The following is a 20602-nucleotide window of genomic DNA, read 5'->3' as shown; positions in this document are numbered from 1 at the left end:
TAATGTCACGTCATATTGTTCATGTCACCTAAAGTGTAATTGTGACATCGTGTTAAGGGGACATCGTGTTAAGGTGACATAGTGTTAAGGTGACATCGTGTTAAGGTGACATAGTGTTAAGGTGGCATTGTGTTAAGGTGACATTGTGTTAAGGTGACATCGTGTTAAGGTGACATTGTGTTAAGGTGACATTGTGTTAAGGTGAAATCATGTTAAGGTAACATCGTGTTAAGGTGACATTGTGTTAAGGTGACATTGTGTTAAGGTGAAATCATGTTAAGGTGACATTGTGTTAAGGTGACATTGTGTTAAGGTGACATCATGTTAAAAGTGGCACTGTGTTGTAGTGACATCGTGCTGATTAAGTGACTCACTTGTTGTTGTTTTCAGCCCTGTTTTTAGCGTACGTCAATGGCGCTGCGCGCCTCTGCCGTGAGCTCCTCCGGGGAGGGAGTAGCTTAGCTACTGTCAATAAATACGGCTTGTCTATATTCAACGCTGAAGTACCCACGAAAAAGCTGCTTTATACGCTCTTAGGTAAGCCAAAACCAGTCTTACTGTTAGTACTTTACACGGATAGTGAGTAATTGAGCTTTTTTTTGTTCTAATTTATTAAATAAATAGTTGTTAATCAAAAAAGGGCAAACAGGGCAAATATAGTGGAGTATCACCCCTTTTACTTTGGTTTTCACTATTCTCCGACTCTCGTCGACAATTTCCATCTGTTTAACAGTTCTAAGTTTTATGTGATTCAAACTAAGCGACAGTTCGCATAATATTGCAAACCGCACTAAATGTGCAGGGCTGTTAAGATCTGCTACTCTGTGTTTCCAAGGTGTTGTGAGTTATAGATGTGTTGCAGGGCTGTTACAATCTGCTACTCTGTGTTTCCAAGGTGTTGTGAGTTGTAGATGTGTTGCAGGGCTGTTACGATCTGCTCTTCTGTGTTTCCAAGGTGTTGTGAGTTATAGATGTGTTGCAGGGCTGTTACAATCTGCTACTCTGTGTTTCCAAGGTGTTGTGAGTTGTGATGTGTTGCAGGGCTGTTACAATCTGCTACTCTGTGTTTCCAAGGTGTTGTGAGTTATAGATGTGTTGCAGGGCTGTTACAATCTGCTACTCTGTGTTTCCAAGGTGTTGTGAGTTATAGATGTGTTGCAGGGCTGTTACAATCTGCTACTCTGTGTTTCCAAGGTGTTGTGAGTTGTAGATGTGTTGCAGGGCTGTTACAATCTGCTACTCTGTGTTTCCTAGGTGTTGTGAGTTGTAGATGTAATGCAGGGCTGTTACAATCTGATACTCTGTGTTTCCAAGGTGTTGTGAGTTGTAGATGTGTTATCAGAGCTGCTTAAATGATGTGACTGTGATTTGTTGCCGTTATTAGATATGTTAAACGCTGAGCCACCTTGGTCAGATGGTGATAGCTGTCATGAATGCGGAATGAAGTTCTCAATCAAAAATAGAAAACATCACTGGTAAGTCAGCTAGTAATCACGTGGGCTTATCATAAATGATTGCATTGACCCCTTTTTCTCCGAGATTCCCGCAAAGAAAAAATGATGCTGCCGTCTTGTCATTCTAGAAAAACACCATGTGTGAGAAAGCATCCATCTCCATCGGCTGATTTAGACGAACTATTGCGATATATTTAATTGAATTTGCTAAATAACGTAAAGAAGTTTGTTTTTATATGGTTATTCTAAGGATTCTTTAGAATTGAAAAATATTATTTTTACATATTTTTTATTTCTACATAGGAAATTATTTTGTATTAGTAATTTAAAAACTTATTTCCCTTGAAAGTCGCTGTATCTTCCCCTGCACTCCGTATGAAACACCGAAACACCGTCACCCACCCCCGGCCCTTCTTTCTTCCCCTAAGCCCTTTGTACCCCATAACTTCCCCTAAGCCCCTTGTACCCCATAACTTCCCCTAAGCCCTTTGTACCCCATAACTTCGAAATCGCCTGATAAGCTGTCACGTCTCTATTCCCCGTAGTCGCCATTGTGGCCGTTTGCTGTGTGCCAAGTGTTCCTGTAAGCAGATTCCGATTATCAAGTATGAACTGGCGAAACCCGTGCGTGTCTGTGACGTCTGCTTTGAGATGCTTACATCAGGTGCATTCTAGCCAGCGTAAAGGTTGGCTTCAAGGTGTACAGCTACTATGATGGGATTACAACGGGCGCCAAAATAAGAACTCATATTTTCATGTGGAATTGAATCCTATTATATACGCTCCCTTTGAGACATGATGTCAAAAAGCTAGAAAGTGTGTAATGATTCCTACTTAGGAATGTGACGTCATCACAGAGACTGTAAACACTAATACCCGAAGTGACGTCACTTCACAACAAATGTACATACTTCAACACATCCGGGCTCGAGCACAATCAGTTATCAATCAGCCGTCAATGTGCAACATGTCAGACTCAAATTTCATATTCTAAACCAAATTAACGTCACCGCAACCGCAAGGATTCGTCCTATTAAAAGAGAAGAATACCACAGGCTTCCTGGTACCATCTCAACTGATGTTCCAAAAAAGCATACCACAGGCTTCCCGGTACCATCTCAACTCAGCTTGATGCTCCAAGTCAGGATACCACCGGATTCCCAGTGTCTTTCTTCGTATCGTTTTCATTTCGTGTTCTCAAAGAATAGCTCCGCAAATTCTTAGTAATAAATCTCGCTCTAGCCGTACATTTCGCACCTGAATATGTTCAGTTAGTGGGATTTCACGCCCCCCCCCCCCCCGATTTCTTTCAATTTCAATTTCGCCATAATAACGCAACAACAATGCAATGTTGTTGTATTTTCATATTAAGGCAGATGTGATCTGTGATCTTACAAGTTGTCGAAAATAAAAAGATGAATATTTACATTTATATTATATGCGATACTCCTCTGTATTTCAATTTATTTACTTATAACCCGTTGCAAACATCATATAAAACAATTAAGGGCCGTCTACACAAGCAAATTTACATTGGAAAATTTCATTAAAAATGGACATTTACCATGTAGATGCGACAACAGTTTTTCATTAGCAATGTTTTTTTTTCTTGCACGTCAGTGGTGGTTTGGCCAGCAGACAATTCCCTTGACAAAGTTTCTTTATTCTTCCTTCTACACGAGCAATGAATCTACAAGTCAAGTTTTGATTGTAAAAAAAGCAAACTTGCCTTTTTTAAATGGAAATTGCCAATAAAAATATGCTTTTTGGGGGCATCTACACGAGCTTTAAAAATAATAATTCGCTCGTGTGGACGGCACTTAATTCAAAGTTTTAGAAGTAAATTACATCATAAATTTACCTATGATCCTGTTGCTGAAAGCTTCTGCACTGTTTTTTTGTTAGCTCTTAATATTTTTATATTTCTTTATATTTTGTTTTCATGTGAGGCATGACCAGCATGCTTCACGGGCTAGTTCAGCCCTCACGTGGCAATAACGTCATCCTGCGGACGTATTTCGGAACATGACCAGCATGCTTCACGGTCTAAGTCTCGTCATCGTGTAATAATGACGTCATGCTAATGGTCGTCCTCGGCCGGGTCTTTCTCGTTTTCGTAGACGGAGACTCTTTCACCTGATCTTTGAGAATCTGCAAGAGAAGAAAAATAAAAATGGGTTCCAAAAGACAATAAGTGGCTCTTTCTAATTTTTTAATTTGCAGTTGCAAAACAAGAGCGTCAGAAAGTATGGGGCGTCGAAAAATAGTATGCTTTCCTAGATTTCAAGACCCTCATCTCGTTTGGGAAAAGCGCGTAGTTAATAAAACGTGTTTGTTTTACGCCTCAGTGAGGGATGTTCTTACCAGAATCTCTTCCTTGAGGTTTCTCATTTCCTCGGTCCGGCGCTGCCCTTCTCTTTCTAGCTCTTGGACAGCCCGCCTCCAAGCGCTAAGATCCGTCTCCTGTAAAGTTAAAGCCACGTGATTAATGAAGGTCAAGGTCAAGACATGTAGTACGAATGTTCAGCCATCTTCGTATCAAGAGGTAGAAATCAAAGGATCTTCATATCAAGAGGTAGAAATCATAGGATCTTCATATCAAGAGGCAGAAATCATTGGATCTTCATATCAAGAGGTAGAAATCATAGGATCTTCATATCAAGAGATAGAAATCATAGGATCTTCATATCAAGAGGTAGAAATCATAGGATCTTCATATCAAGAGGTAGAAATCATAGGATCTTCATATCAAGAGGTAGAAATCATAGGATCTTCATATCAAGAGGTAGAAATCATCAAGAGGTAGAAATCATAGGATCTTCATATCAAGAGGTAGAAATCATAGGATCTTCATATCAAGAGGTAGAAATCATAGGATCTTCATATCAAGAGGTAGAAATCATTGGATCTTCATATCAAGAGGTAGAAATCATAGGATCTTCATATCAAGAGGTAGAAATCATAGGATCTTCATATCAAGAGGTAGAAATCATAGGATCTTCATATCAAGAGATAGAAATCATTGGATCTTCATATCAAGAGATAGAAATCATAGGATCTTCATATCAAGAGATAGAAATCATAGGATATTCATATCAAGAGGTAGAAATCATAGGATCTTCATATCAAGAGGTAGAAATCATAGGATCTTCATATCGAGGTAGAAATCATAGGATCTTCATATCAAGAGGTAGAAATCATAGGATCTTCATATCAAGAGGTAGAAATCAAAGGATCTTCATATCAAGAGGTAGAAATCATAGGATCTTCATATCAAGAGGTAGAAATCATAGGATCTTCATATCAAGAGGTAAAAATCATAGGATCTTCATATCAAGAGGTAGAAATCATAGGATCTTCATATCAAGAGGTATAAATCATAGGATCTTCATATCAAGAGATAGAAATCATAGGATCTTCATATCAAGAGATAGAAATCATAGGATCTTCATATCAAGAGGTAGAAATCATAGGATCTTCATATCAAGAGGTAGAAATCATAGGATCTTCATATCAAGAGGTAGAAATCATTGGATCTTCATATCAAGAGGTAGAAATCATAGGATCTTCATATCAAGAGGTACAAATCATAGGATCTTCATATCAAGAGGTAGAAATCATAGGATCTTCATATCAAGAGATAGAAATCATAGGATCTTCATATCAAGAGGTAGAAATCATAGGATCTTCATATCAAGAGGTAGAAATCATAGGATCTTCATATCAAGAGGTAGAAATCATAGGATCTTCATATCAAGAGGTAGAAATCATCAAGAGGTAGAAATCATAGGATCTTCATATCAAGAGGTAGAAATCATAGGATCTTCATATCAAGAGGTAGAAATCATAGGATCTTCATATCAAGAGGTAGAAATCATTGGATCTTCATATCAAGAGGTAGAAATCATAGGATCTTCATATCAAGAGGTAGAAATCATAGGATCTTCATATCAAGAGGTAGAAATCATAGGATCTTCATATCAAGAGATAGAAATCATTGGATCTTCATATCAAGAGATAGAAATCATAGGATCTTCATATCAAGAGATAGAAATCATAGGATATTCATATCAAGAGGTAGAAATCATAGGATCTTCATATCAAGAGGTAGAAATCATAGGATCTTCATATCGAGGTAGAAATCATAGGATCTTCATATCAAGAGGTAGAAATCATAGGATCTTCATATCAAGAGGTAGAAATCAAAGGATCTTCATATCAAGAGGTAGAAATCATAGGATCTTCATATCAAGAGGTAGAAATCATAGGATCTACATATCAAGAGGTAAAAATCATAGGATCTTCATATCAAGAGGTAGAAATCATAGGATCTTCATATCAAGAGGTATAAATCATAGGATCTTCATATCAAGAGATAGAAATCATAGGATCTTCATATCAAGAGATAGAAATCATAGGATCTTCATATCAAGAGGTAGAAATCATAGGATCTTCATATCAAGAGGTAGAAATCATAGGATCTTCATATCAAGAGGTAGAAATCATTGGATCTTCATATCAAGAGGTAGAAATCATAGGATCTTCATATCAAGAGGTACAAATCATAGGATCTTCATATTAAGAGGTAGAAATCATAGGATCTTCATATCAAGAGATAGAAATCATTGGATCTTCATATCAAGAGATAGAAATCATAGGATCTTCATATCAAGAGATAGAAATCATAGGATCTTCATATCAAGAGATAGAAATCATAGGATCTTCATATCAAGAGATAGAAATCATAGGATCTTCATATCAAGAGGTAGAAATCATAGGATCTTCATATCAAGAGGTACAAATCATAGGATCTTCATATCAAGAGGTAGAAATCATAGGATCTTCATATCAAGAGATAAAAATCATTGGATCTTCATATCAAGAGATAGAAATCATAGGATCTTCATATCAAGAGATAGAAATCATAGGATCTTCATATCAAGAGATAGAAATCATAGGATCTTCATATAAAGAGATAGAAATCATAGGATCTTCATATCAAGAGATAGAAATCATAGGATCTTCATATTAAGAGGTAGAAATCATAGGATCTTCATATCAAGAGGTAGAAATCATAGGATCTTCATATCAAGAGGTAGAAATCATTGGATCTTCATATCAAGAGGTAGAAATCATAGGATCTTCATATCAAGAGGTAGAAATCATAGGATCTTCATATCAAGAGGTAGAAATCATAGGATCTTCATATCAAGAGATAGAAATCATAGGATCTTCATATCAAAAGATAGAAATCATAGGATCTTCATATCAAGAGATAGAAATCATAGGATCTTCATATCAAGAGATAGAAATCATAGGATCTTCATATTAAGAGGTAGAAATCATAGGATCTTCATATCAAGAGGTAGAAATCATAGGATCTTCATATCAAGAGGTAGAAATCATTGGATCTTCATATCAAGAGGTAGAAATCATAGGATCTTCATATCAAGAGGTAGAAATCATAGGATCTTCATATCAAGAGGTAGAAATCATTGGATCTTCATATCAAGAGGTAGAAATCATAGGATCTTCATATCAAGAGGTACAAATCATAGGATCTTCATATCAAGAGGTAGAAATCATAGGATCTTCATATCAAGAGATAGAAATCATTGGATCTTCATATCAAGAGATAGAAATCATAGGATCTTCATATCAAGAGATAGAAATCATAGGATCTTCATATCAAGAGATAGAAATCATAGGATCTTCATATCAAGAGATAGAAATCATAGGATCTTCATATCAAGAGGTAGAAATCATAGGATCTTCATATCAAGAGATAGAAATCATAGGATCTTCATATCAAGAGGTAAAAATCATAGGAAATTCTTCCAATAAAGCTGCACCCATTTTGAATAAATCGTTTAGCTGGGGCCATTAAAAGCCAATGAAAACCACAAATTCGCGTGGTTTTGAGTAGAAACTTATAAAATATAATCACTGACCTGCAGAGAGATTTGCCCTTTGAGTGTATTAATCTTGTCGTTTTTCTCGGTTAATTCTCCTCTTAGCTCCTGTAGCTCTCTCGAAAGACTATCAATTCTGTTCTGCATCTCTTTCTCCATCAGCCCCTTCACTTTACTCACGACCTCCCCGCACGAAGCCGTCAACAGACGCACTATACTACTGTTTATATCCGATGACGTCATATCCGGTCCTTCTTTGGGTAACCTGAGAGATACAAGTTCCGACTGGTCCTTGGTGATTCCCGCGTAACTCGCCCGTCTTTGTGGCAACGGATCGAGTAATCCCGCCCTTGACGACCGCCTTGTGCCACCGTAACCCGTCAGTGGCGATTCTAAAGTTTGACTCGGATATGGACTGAATAAATGTGTCCCTGCGGTCGTCGTGCTATCCCTACGAGAAGATATCGAGTCGATTTTCTGTGAACCTTGTTCCTCTGCCCCGTAGTGCATGTCCGCGCGTGGCGTGTCAATGCGTGGCGTGTTCGCGCGCGACTCGTGGTATTGTAGCGCAATGCTGGATGTAGGGATGGGCGTCAGGAGGGAAGCCGAGGAAGAGGAAGATGATCTTGACCTGGCGGACGTGTGAATGACCGTGGGAAGGCTTAACGATGCAGGGAGACCGTTAGTCGCGTCTGAAGTGGGTGTGCATGTGTGCGGCCACTGCTGAGAACCCCCTTCTTCGTTCTTGTTGCGTTGAGCCGAGTCCCTGCCGCAGTCCTCCATATCTACAAGCCGAGGGTCCTTGCATGTGGACTGGCCCTGTAGACGGCGGCGTCCGTATTCGGCCAGCACTGCCTGAAATGATAGAACGCTTAAACTCCGTATTCGGCCAGCACTGCCTGAAATGATAGAACGCTTAAACTCCGTATTCGGCCAGCACTGCCTGAAATGATAGAACGCTTAAACTCCGTATTCGGCCAGCACTGCCTGAAATGATAGAACGCTTAAACTCCGTATTCGGCCAGCACTGCCTGAAATGATAGAACGCTTAAACTCCGTATTCGGCCAGCACTGCCTGAAATGATAGAACGCTTAAACTCTGTATTCGGCAAGCACTGCCTAAAATGATAGAACGCTTAAACTCCGTATTCGGCCAGCACTGCCTTAAATGATAGAACGCTTAAACTCCGTATTCGGCCAGCACTGCCTGAAATGATAGAACGCTTAAACTCCGTATTCGGCCAGCACTGCCTGAAATGATAGAACGCTTAAACTCCGTATTCGGCCAGCACTGCCTGAAATGATAGAACGCTTAAACTCCGTATTCGGCCAGCACTGCCTGAAATGATAGAACGCTTAAACTTCGTAGATCCGACCCGCATATCAAAGTAGTTTTGTTTTTGTTTTGAGTATTCAAAGCTCTCATTATTTTGAAAAATACAACATTCCCTGTATTATATGATCCTTTAAAATTATAATTGAGCTGTTGTTAGTTGGATTGTAAGTCGCAAATAGGGCATATAGGGTTTCAGAGCCTACGAAATAACTCCTCACTCAGAAAACGCACGAATTTGATAAGAAAGGAAGAATTATACTAATAAAAGTGTCACTGTAACAAACACATAAAAATACTACATGGATGGATAAACATAACGCTGAAATCCTTCTCCTGTTTTACAGTGCGACCAGTAAAACCGTGACAGTGAAAATATGTATGGAGTGTTTGCTCTGGGTGTGTATGGTTTAACTGGTAGATCACGTGCTTGTTATGTACCTGCGCCTCCGGATAGTCACGAGTCGCCTTCAAGACATCCTCCTTAGACAACACGAAACACTCCACGTACCCGATGGTTCGGATGTCTGCTGTACGCCTGAGACAAAAGTGTTATCTTTAGTTTTTATCCGTATGTCTGCCGTTCGCCTGAGACTAAAGATCCGTGCCCCTTTAATGGTGTGGTCCTCACCTGTTTTGCCCCTCGCTTAGGCTAAGGATACCGATCTCTCCGAAGAAGTCTCCGCCCGACAGGACTTTTAAAACTTGACCAACTTCCCTACAAATCAAAAGACAGCTTGTAATGTTTTAAAGCAGGAGCGTACAAGCGGAGGGGGGGGGGGGTAGGGGGGTAGGTGAGTTCATTTCCTATTGAAGGACCGACAAATACTATCCTTTATTACCTCAGCCAATAATCCTCGGTACCCGCCTGTTATCTGTGTTTTATAAACATTTTAATCTTTTTTTCTCTATTAGTTAGTCGGTCTCACGACTTCCTGCTATAGAGATATAAATATTAGCATGGCAAGAATTTGAAATCAATGCGAGGAAGCCAAGCACTTGGCACTCGATGTCATCTAAACTACCTTGTAATCACCAGACAAGTTTATATGTAAAAACAACATACCCGTAACGCCCCGTTATCTCAAACCTTTGATTGGCCATCTGCCCATCTTCCAAACTGCTTCCAAATGACTATCAATGTCACCTCTAACGACTAGTGTCAGGAAATTCATTGTCGCTTTGGCCGAGCAGATACTCTTTAACAATATCGTTTATGATCCATTTAACGAATCTGAAATATATATCTTCTGATCGTGCCCTGCTGAATGCGTGTTAGAATAATGGACGGTTTCGTATGTCAGTAGGAAATTAGGTTAATCTTTCCAAATGGCCTTGAATGATTTCGTCTGCTCGTTCACTGTTTATATACATATCTATATATATCTATATATGTTAATATACTTATCTATATATATAAATATATATATCTTACTAAAGCTTGCTTCTAGTTCTATCGCCGTTGTTTTTATGATTCTAAAAAAATAACGACTCTGGCTATGAGAGCATCAATTATCCTTGATTGTATTTTCTCTCGTCAGCCGGATCTTAAATGTTTTTCCTGCTATATTAATCTGAATACTACCGTTTTGATCTCCCGCAGAGAAGCGCACTGAATATAAGCCCACCATTCACTGAAATGCCAGGCCGAACCAAATATAGCCCCATCAGAAACGATCTTCGGATCTAAGGTTAGACTTGGCATCATGGGTTTAATTTTAATTTTTTTTAAATATTAAATGGTTTACTTTTTTAAAAATATTAACTTTCTACGTGGATAATATGGTGTCCCAGTTGCGGCGTAATCTCGCGTACCTACAAGACGCTTCAACCTTGATCTTGCTTTCAATGATGGCCTCATGGCATTCTTTTTGACATACATCTTCCCCTCGGCACAATCTTGATGTTATGTGATCACGTGACTACAACCCTGATCATGTCTTTATCTGTTCATTCTATAACATCACTAACCCACAGCACATTCTATATATCCCGTATGTTATACATGACTTCTACCCCACAACCTCGATTGTGCCGTCGATGATTACGTACATCTCATCATATATGACGTCACTTATATGTCGTCTCTTGCACACAGCTGATATGACGTATGTACAACCTTAATTCTCTGTCAATGCTGACATTTTTACCTCACTTACTCGACAACCTCGACCTTGCCATCTATGATTACGTATATTCCAACATATATGACGTAATTAAAATGACGTCACTTGTACACAGCTGATATGACGTATGTACAACCTTAATTCTCTGTCAATGCTGACATTTTTACCTCACTTTCCCGACAACCTCGACCCTGCCATCTATGATTACGTATATTCCAACATATATGACGTAATTTAAATGACGTCACTTGTACACAGCTGATATGACGTATGTACAACCTTAATTCTCTGTCAATGCTGACATTTTTACCTCACTTTCTCGACAACCTCGACCTTGCCATCTATGATTACGTATATTCCAACATATATGACGTAATTTAAATGACGTCACTTGCACACAGCTGATATGACGTATGTACAACCTTAATTTTCTGTCAGTGCTGACATCTTTGACCTCACTTACCCGACAACCTCGATCTTGCCATCGATGATTACGTACATCTCCCTTGCCACCTCGCCCTTACGGCAGATGAAGTCCCCCGGGGTGAAGATCCTTAGCTTCATCATCAGGACCAGGTCGTGGAGAAATTCCGGTTGACATTTTTGTAGGAATGTTACTTTCCTTAGCGTTTCCAGATTGACGTGCAGGGCGATCTCCGTCTTGAGTTTGTCTGGGAGAAGAGTGAGCGAGTTCAGGTCACCACCTCCGCTTCCAATGCGACCCCTGCAGGCAGGAAACGAGTTCTTTCAACATTTTGGCCCTTTCCCTCTATATCAGGTTCAATAACTAGGGTTGATTAGCACGCAAGAGATGTAGTTATGCATAATTAAAGTGTAATAGATGGGTAAAGACTATAAAATTAGGTATGGAGTTAGGTGTAAATCAACACAAGGTTGAAAAGGTATGTTGAACGCCTTTGTGAAACAGTGTGGTTGCGTTGACATTTCGAGTGTTAGCCCTTTGTCGGAGCAAAAGAAAGTAAATGAGTAAGGTGTGGTGTTGGCGTAGAGTTGGGTACAGTGTTGGCATAGAGTAGATAAGATTAGAGTTAGCTACGTAAAGTGTTACCAAATAGATGATATAGAGTAGGCGTACAGTTTTAACATAGAGTTAGCTATAGTGTTGGCACCGAGTTGGGTGTACAGTAGGTAAAGAGTTGGTATACAGTAGATAGGCTTAGATATATAGAGTTAAGTATAGTCTTGGCATAGAGTATTTAGGTATAGAGTTGGTATAAAGTTAGCAAAGAGTTATGTAATAGAGTTGTTATGTATATAATTTGCAACGAGTTAGGTATAGCGTAAGTATTAGAGTAAAAGATAGCTGGGATAGATTGAGTCTTAGAGCCGACATAAAGCCACTTTTTATTGTTCTCCCCACCTTGCCCACGAGTAGTCGTACCACATGAGTACTCTCCGCTGTAGGTCTTTGGGGACTCTGTTCTTACGCATGTAGTTATTTGTCCCTTCCTGGAAGCAAGGATAAACTGAATCAGTCTCAGGCCTCGGTCTTTGTTGCCTGACATCTTTGCTTTTTTTTTTTTTGGGGGGGGGGGAGTGTCCTTATTCAAGTTTTTTTTTTAACAAAATGAAATAGATCTGGACCTTTCCCCCCTGAGATTAATAACAGTAAGAGAAGGCTTAAAAGGTGCTAATGTAATTTTCCAGGTTTAAACTTTAGTGATTAGGGGTAACTGTTATGAAGACCTTGAAGGTTTTTGGATGCGCCTTTTTTCGAGAAACCTTAATATTCTTCTAGGCTTGAAAGTTACTATCGCCATTCTTTTTTCGAGGCTTATTTTAGTCTTTGTCAGCCACATCTTTGTTTTATTTTTATTCTAAATTGAAAGATAAATTCTTTGAAGAAATTTCAAAAGAACCATCTAAAAATATATTTCCATACGTTTTATACCAATTTCGATCTTAAATATCGCTATAGCTTTCCCAAACAGCCGATGGAAATGGATGCTTTCTCGCACTTTGTATTTTGCTAGGATGACAAAATGGTGGCTAACAGAGACCCTAATGTATCTTACCCGCTGTCTTTCAAAGTCCAATCGATTGGCATTCCTGTTCACAATGATGCTCCCAGCATTCCCCACGATCGTCGCAAACATGAAAACGCCGCATAGGTAGCAGGCGATCGTGTACAGATACCTGAAGACATGCCAATGCCATTAAGGCCAATCCCCTTTGTTCACATGTAATCCCTTAGGTGACCCTCGTTACCCTTACATTTTACTCGGTTACTGCGATTTTCTACACTCTGCGATCTCTCGTAAATAATTTGCAACTGACAGATCGCTGTATGGCTTCCATCCAAACTAACGTAGATACATTTTGTGATTTTTTTATTGGTCAGCGCCTTGCGAAGATTTGGCGTGTCTGGAAACCATTCCAGTGCTGACCAATGAAAACGCTTTGAAGATTTTGAATGACGGAAGCCAGAAGGGGATTTAGCTGTTGAAAATTGTCAGCATATTAAAAACCGCAGTATTGCATGCATTGCTTATCTTTATTTTAGGTCATTAGTGAGAGTCTTAATCGATTTTATATGTTTTATTCCGTCTAATTCAAGATTGAAGCCGTTTAAGGAAGTACCTTTGTAACTGATGGTGTACTTTTCGTCTTATATGGAAGGAAAACAAAAACAGACAATGAATTTTTACAGTTTCTCTTTGGTTTATGCGATCTTTATCACCACGGTATCCACGAGCATGAAATGTCTCTATAATGTCTAGGGGTAATCAGAGCTCTTGCTAGAACTGTAACAATAGAAAAAATAGTACATACTAGTAGCACTAATCTAGGGCGGTCTAGGAATAGGTAGGTTAAATAGGCGATTTCACTAAGAAACCGCGTGACTTTTTGAGTGGAAAATGCAAGCCAAAATAAATAAGAATGACTGGGGCCGCCACACCAGAAAGCGCTAAAAAAATAAATTATTTTAATGAAAATATCCCCTTCCTGACATAGAAAGGTTCTGGCAGATTGGTTAGCGCTTTATGTTATTGTTATTTTGCCCCTGAAAGCCGGGGTGCGCGCAAATTTGCTCTCCAAAAAGTCACGTGATTTGTTATTGCAATCTAACCCATTCAAAATAGCATAGAATGCACCTGTTAAAAAATGTCAGTGCAAAAGGAAAAAGGCGGTAACACTGGGTATCGTCATATTTTTACTGTATAAATAAAAATTTAGATAAAACTTGCGATTAGTTTATTTATCATTTTTTTTCTTGCAAATAATAAATACAATTAGTAGTGCTAGAACTTTCATTTGGCGTTTGTATTGTAATAGGTGTATAGTATAAAGTTATTATTGTCTTATTTCCGTTCTAGACGGTGAGTCAACACTAATCCGATACAAATTATTGCGCTCACGATGCCCAAGTCGTCAGTCAAAATATCGAGTTTACTAAGAATAATAAAATGACCGTAGCTAGCAAATGGTAGCTGAACTATGCTAGTCTCTGCCTGAGCATTCTCAAATAGCATAACCCGCGCTGATTTTAAAGAGCTTCAGTCAGCCACATTTTTGTTATTGTTTACATTCAATATTGGAACACAAATTGGAGAAATCTTGAAATAACCCTCTGTAAACAAAATTTTAAGCTTTCTTTACCATATTCTATTGAAAAAAAGCAAAAGCTTCCTTAAATATGCGGATGGAAAATAACTTTTTGGCTAGTTGTTATTTTGCCGCTTAACACCGGAGTTTGTCTCCCAAAAAGTCACGTGATTTCTTCGTGCAAGTCGCCTATCGGCTGCGAATTTCTTGTCTGTTTTTATTTTTTATTTTTTGCGGCTTAAGGACACTGTTCCATTGTGTGAAATGTGGATTGGGGTTTTTCTCAGATACGGAGTCAATCTCAAGTGCTTTTTCCTTCTACAATAACCCACTGCGTAGATAGGCTGAGAGGAAAACCGAGACTGGCTTAGACTATTAAAATGCAGAGGCGGCTAGAGAAAGTGTTTGTTCAAGGGCAGGCTTCAAACGTATAAAAAATAGACAAAGGGGGGTAGAGACAAAATAGACAAAGGGGGGGGGGGGGGGTAGAGACAAAGTCTGTAGCTGCAACTTGTGTTTTGGTGATTTCCTTAATGCTTTTATGTGACGCTTGAGAAAAAAACATAATAAAATAGTTGGCGGGGGTGTACGATTAAACGCCTGAGAATAAGCTAAATATCATGAATAAGTTTGCGTAGGTGAACGATTTAACGCTTGAGGATCAATTTATATACGTAGGTGTACGATAAAATGATTGAGAAAAGACTAAATAATTTGGCGTAGGTGCGCGTTTAACAAAAAGATGGAGTAATCGTGGTCCCTAATGGTATTAAAATGTCAATATTTCGTTTGGTATTTTTGTTTTAGCTATTTGTTGAAATTTGATTATTTTCTTATATAATTCCAATATGTCGTTTGGTATTTTTTGTTTATCCGTTTTAGCTATTTGTTAAAATTTGATTATTTTCTTGTGACATTAAAATATTTTTTATTAACCGGGTTTCTAGAATGGAATGGAAAAAACCCAGACAAAATCGTGTTTTAATTAATTATTAAGTAAGAGTACGAAGAAATAAGAATTTTCCCTGTATCATTCTCTCGCACACTATCATCTGCATTAATAATAGTTTTTTCCCCTATTTCTTATAAGTTCCGACGGCTGAACATTACTGTCTATTTTCATATAGCTGATTGGATTTCTGATTTCACATGTATCGCCTAAACAAATATTATGTATGATTTATTTGAAGTAAAATATGCAAATGCCACAAATATGCCAAGTTTTTTGGGTCTGAGAGAAATACATGTTATTTGTAAAGGGAAATACAAGAGAGGATGCATGTTTTATTGATTGCATTTATGAGAGAAAGGTCAAAAGAAGTGACGCATTGTATAAATAATACAGTGTAAAAATATTAACGCAGCCAAATAAGGCCGGGCACTCATTAAAATATAACTCGTGATTTCAAGTTTACAGAAGTAAATATAATTAGTTTTTTTCATCTGAAAAGTTTATGTCACGTAATAATTAGTCGTCTGAACACTGGCCCAAGTGAAGCCCTTCTTAATTAGTTTGTTTCGCCAGAGGGTTTGATTTCCCTGATCTTTTTTCAATCTAATAGCACCTTTACCCACTAATCACCCTAGGTATCATGTTAAAATGCGCTGACAAAAAAACGAAATTTTAATTAATTTCCGGTAAGGCACATTGAAAATTGTGAAATTATTGTGCCTTTTTAATATATTCTTTTCATACTTTTTCTTTGGTACAGTTTGATGAAGAAGTGTTAATTCCCTCAAAAACACTCCCTCTCGCAGTCTCTACATTGAAGATTAGCCCGTGGGAGTTTCCTATATCCTTTTAAAAAATGATTTTATCTACACCAAATAATTAGTTTTCGTAGATTTAATGAATTCCAAACGCATAAGATTACAAGGAATATAAACTACGTGTGATGTTCTTTTGTGTTGATGATGACTGTTTTTGCGTTGAATGAATTATGCATCGCGGCTAAAGGCTCCTTGTGATATTGATATTTTTTGGTCGCGCGCTGCTAGTGCTTGTGTCATTTCATTCAAATTTCTATTTAATTTCCATCAAAATATTGGATGAAAGGCTCGGAATGGCTTAGCTGGTATTTAGTTTCTTTGTATCGTTTCCGGTCAGCATTTGTGGACATGTCCTATGTATCCTGGTCGTCAGCGTGCCTTTTATTCCTGTTATTCTCGTTTAGTTTAAACAGCAAGTCATTCATTTATTAAGTACTCAATGCCACAATCGGTGACAATTTGCTAATATGGCATTAATAAATTACTAGTTTAAGCAGTTTCGCATTTACTTCTAAGCATAAAGTTTCAAGGTAACAGGGATTCAAATTATTATGCTGTTAATTTTTAAAGATGTGTTTACTGATTCCTTTTCAAAACTAATGCATTCCACATTTCGAAAACGCCCGTTGTCATGACCTACGCTTTGTTTATCATGTTAACGAGTTAATGTCGTAAAATACGACTTAGATGCAATAAAAAATACCAAGGTTTACTTACTCAAAGTTTGTGGCCGGTGACGGCAAATCCCCAATCGCCGTTAGAGTCAGTGTGGACCAATAAAGAGACTTGAGATACTGCTGATATAAAGACCCGTTCCCTGGATAAACCCAAGCGTTCGTACCAAATCCTTCCGTTCTCGAAATCATGATATAAAAACCCGCATTCCAGTTGATTAGCAAAAACATTAGATGAAGAAGAAAGAACACTCGTAGAAAGGTGGGATAGGTCGTGTGCGATTCCATTAAGGATTTGATCCTGAAGCTTTTGTACGCCTTTATGAGTCTGTTGATTCTAAGCATTGGTAATCTCTCCGGGTAAAGTACGCATAATATGTCTGTGGGGAAAACCGAGAGTAGATCCGCAATGAAGTTCTTAGAAACGGCGTAATGACGGGCGACACGCTTAGCATCGACTACCAAAATCCCTTCCTCTAGGAAACCAGTTCTAAAATTGATAATGATATCCAAAACATAAAGGAAGTCGCAGAAATAATCAAACACGAGCCACGCGACTGTGAACTCGTCTTGAGCCGCGGGGAAGGCGATCCGTAGAATGACCACCCATAGATTGTAGCGTATCGCGAACACGACAAAATAGAACCAAATGTACATAAAGCGCCCATCAGGTGCAATGACAGTGGGGATTTCCTTGAGTACAGCGGACCAACTCGTGTCGTACTCATAAACCGACGTACAATCACTCTCGAGCTCTTTACTGTCCAACTCCACTACCGTGCTCAAATTGTCCTTTTCCGCCGCATTTCTATTTTGAGGTTTATGTGAGCTTTTGCGTTTTGGCGGGGTTGTTTTTCTGTCCGATCGAGTGCTGAATTTTTGAATGAAGGGATCTACGGTCTCGGTCGGTGCTCGCCACAATGATCGCCGTCGGGTTCTTGCAGGTTTTACAGCATTTTTTACAGCTAGCGCCGTCCGAATCCGAGTGGTTAAACCTTTCCACCTTCCATGACTTTCCGTGACGCTTAGCGTCTCTATACTTCCCAGGACATCCAAAGAGGAGGACTGCCCATTTGCTTGCTCAACTTGAGATGTGCTTTTTCCCAGTGACAAAATTGGTTCGTCGTCCGCTCTCGCGCAGTTCTCAAAACGCACAACTTTATCCGCCATTCCTCTTCTTCTCTGCTTAGCGTGTCTTCCTGCTATGAACTAAGCGCATAATGACTGCACAGGAACATGACTTGTGAAGTCAACCTACACGATAATTGAACAAGCTCAGTGAGTTGAATTACGGCACTTTGACGCTTAACATTCAAAAAGACCCGCTTCCATTCGCCAACGGGTAGGCTGCCAGGGAACATGTACAATTTGAGTCAAGGAAATTGAATTACCGCAGTCAAGGACCTTACGCAAGGTATAGAAAAGGCTTGGTCAAGAAACGATTTCAGTGTCTAAGTACTTGCTCTCTTGCGACCACAATTTGTACACTCGTGGAAATAGGGATGCTTTATCGGAACTATTTACATTCGTTAACACATCAATTGTTTTAACAACCAATAATCGAGGGCATGGAAAATCCGTTTTGGAATACTATTGCATAGACTGACTATTTAATTTGCCCACTTGATAGGTCTGTCGATAGTGTGGGATTATTGCGAATTTACCGGCGGAGATGTGACACGAGCCTCTTTTCCTTGCCCTCACGACTGATTTGCTGTGATAAAACCCTGGTTTGTTGACTCTTGCCGCTAGCGAGGTCTGATAAACGACGTAATAAACAGCTGCCAAGTGAGAACTCAACAAGACCACCAATCACAACCCTGGCAGCAGTTAGCTCATTTTTCCACGTCCAGCTAATGCTGATGATCTTTAATGTTGTTAATGGGTAAAATGACGGTCCTTGTTTTTTGTCTCTTCTAATTATCGATTGTTTTTTGCTTAAGTTGCAATATACCAACGAGCACAAAGCTTTTTACCTGTCACAGGGGATTATCAAAAATTGCGATAACACTCAGGGAGCTATATCTCGTACGACTAAACAAAGTAAACATTCTAGTATCTCGCAATTTGGCTAACGCTCATTACGTAGGGCTCAATTTAATCAGAGGAAATTAGAAAAAAATAAACAGTGCTTTTTATTAAAATATTCCGTCACCAATGAGGTTCTCAAAATTCCTTAATTCAATCCTTTCACAAACAGGAAATCCCTAACAGGTTCGGATTATGTCAAAGCAAAACAGAATAATAACAACAATCAATTATATAACATAGTTAGGGTATATTTTTCTTTCAATGTTTTCGTTTTAACGACGGATGCCTCACAGCGCGTTATTGGAGCCGGGTCTCTTAACAACACAAACTTCTTGAAAAAGTATGTTGTTGTCATCAGCATGATACTAAAGCCCTTTTGGGAGAATAAATAATAGCTTAGCTCGTTCAATAGCCTCGAATTTGACTTCCTCTACAGCATTTTAAACGATTTGCACCAAAATTTCATTTTTGAACCTGAAATCTTTTGGCACTTAAGCAACAGCCCTCCTTTTTTATGGTTCAACAAAGATTGAATTGCCTTAAGGCATAGTTAGATATTCTGTTCACTTACTGTTAGTGTCCAGGGTTATGTGTTATTTAAAGGCTCACCATGCTGACGACACACCTCCCTTCCTCGAGGTTGAGCTTCCCGAGCGACCAACTGGCTACAACTCGCTGTAAAGCACCTGTTCTGAGCTTGCTCCCACAGAAACCCGATACAAAGAGCCATTGCATAGACACTTTGAACCCGTTTAAGTTTTAGCCAAATTTAATATTCCTTTTCATTCTTGTGTAATCCTTTAAGCTTTCACTCACGTCAAACGAAATTCGATTTGTGCTCTTAGTCTTTTTCCTTTTTTTTTCAAATTAAATATTGGCAGTCTTTTGAAATATTCTGATTTTTAAAAATAACCTAATATAGGTTTAGGATCTATTTTCGACCCCTTATTTAAAAAAATGAATATTTCAAATATAGTCAAGCTAGTTCTTTTTTTTTATTAAAATAATTAAACTACACATAAATTTTCGTATAAAATCTTGGTAAAATTATCCGAAAGCACACACGATCTAGACAGCCTTACAAGTGATTTTTGTATCCTACACCATCGCATTTTTCTGTCAGACAGATATAGAGCATATCTTTCAATTAGAGGCAGATCGTAACTTCTGTACGAAAAAGGCTACGTAAGCCTTACCTTATGTTAATGGTTGGGTCAGAAAGGATGAAGTGTTTCAGCGCTTTGAACACAGCACGTTTCCTCGTAGGTTAAAAACGTTCCACATGTATCACAGCGGAGTTTCCAAAATACCAGGCAAACAGGAACCGTTCAACTGCATTGAGAAGTTGTTGATTCTCTAAGTGTTTCGTTCCAAATTCAACGGAAACCGCGTATCATTTATCATTTGAAAACTGCCCAAATGACAATTCACTTCTAATCGACAGTATATTTAATATGAAACTCGTATAAAATGCTCAACATTTGCATTTGTCATCTGCGCAGGAATTGCCTTTGGCGCTATTATTTTTTCCTTGTTTTGGCCTTTCCGCTGTCCGTCATATGTCTGACTGTGCTTAAGTGACCCGTCCATTTTGAGGTCTTCCTTATGCAGCAATTTATGTAGACTATGTTACTAACCGACTGAGAACACCTTTGGGAAAATAGGAAATCGTCATTAACACTCATTCACACAAGCCCCACCTGCTGGCGCAAGCAGAGTTGTGCTCTTCTCCAGA

The 20602-nt window shown here is 38.6% G+C and overlaps 2 protein-coding genes across 8 annotated transcripts in view; one reads left to right on the top strand and one right to left on the bottom strand.

The window, feature by feature from the left end:
- Positions 1-2506, top strand: part of LOC5511595 (rabankyrin-5) — a 68401-nt gene extending 65895 nt beyond the window's left edge. For both annotated transcript variants that reach the window (XM_048726419.1, XM_048726420.1), the window contains 3 exons: positions 391-537; positions 1385-1475; positions 2000-2506. In XM_048726419.1, the coding sequence (XP_048582376.1) occupies positions 391-537; positions 1385-1475; positions 2000-2129 (368 nt within the window). In that variant the 3' untranslated portion in view covers positions 2130-2506. The remainder of the gene's footprint in view (positions 1-390; positions 538-1384; positions 1476-1999) is intronic.
- Positions 2507-2793: 287 nt separating this feature from the next.
- On the bottom strand, positions 2794-20557 carry LOC5511555 (cGMP-gated cation channel alpha-1). Of its 6 annotated transcripts, none has more exons than XM_048726425.1 (11): positions 20064-20557; positions 16880-18090; positions 13427-13453; positions 12862-12982; positions 12207-12295; positions 11289-11549; positions 9331-9417; positions 9141-9237; positions 7406-8221; positions 3819-3917; positions 2794-3605 (listed from the first exon to the last, which is right to left on the bottom strand). In XM_048726425.1, exons 2-11 carry the CDS (start codon positions 18004-18006, stop codon positions 3501-3503), a joined length of 2829 nt encoding a protein of 942 aa, XP_048582382.1. In that variant the 5' UTR covers positions 18007-18090; positions 20064-20557; the 3' UTR covers positions 2794-3500. The 6 variants fall into 6 exon arrangements, with proteins under 6 accessions (XP_048582382.1, XP_048582379.1, XP_048582381.1 ...); XM_048726422.1 differs by lacking the exon at positions 20064-20557 and adding an exon at positions 19477-19576; XM_048726424.1 differs by lacking the exon at positions 20064-20557 and adding an exon at positions 19439-19553.
- Between the last annotated feature and the right edge of the window lie 45 nt (positions 20558-20602).

This window comes from Nematostella vectensis, chromosome 4 (genome assembly GCF_932526225.1).
Source record: "Nematostella vectensis chromosome 4, jaNemVect1.1, whole genome shotgun sequence".
NCBI classification, from domain to species: Eukaryota; Metazoa; Cnidaria; class Anthozoa; order Actiniaria; family Edwardsiidae; genus Nematostella; species Nematostella vectensis.
The sequence above is the reverse complement of the archived record's forward strand: the minus strand, read 5'-3'. Positions and strand labels throughout refer to the sequence as shown.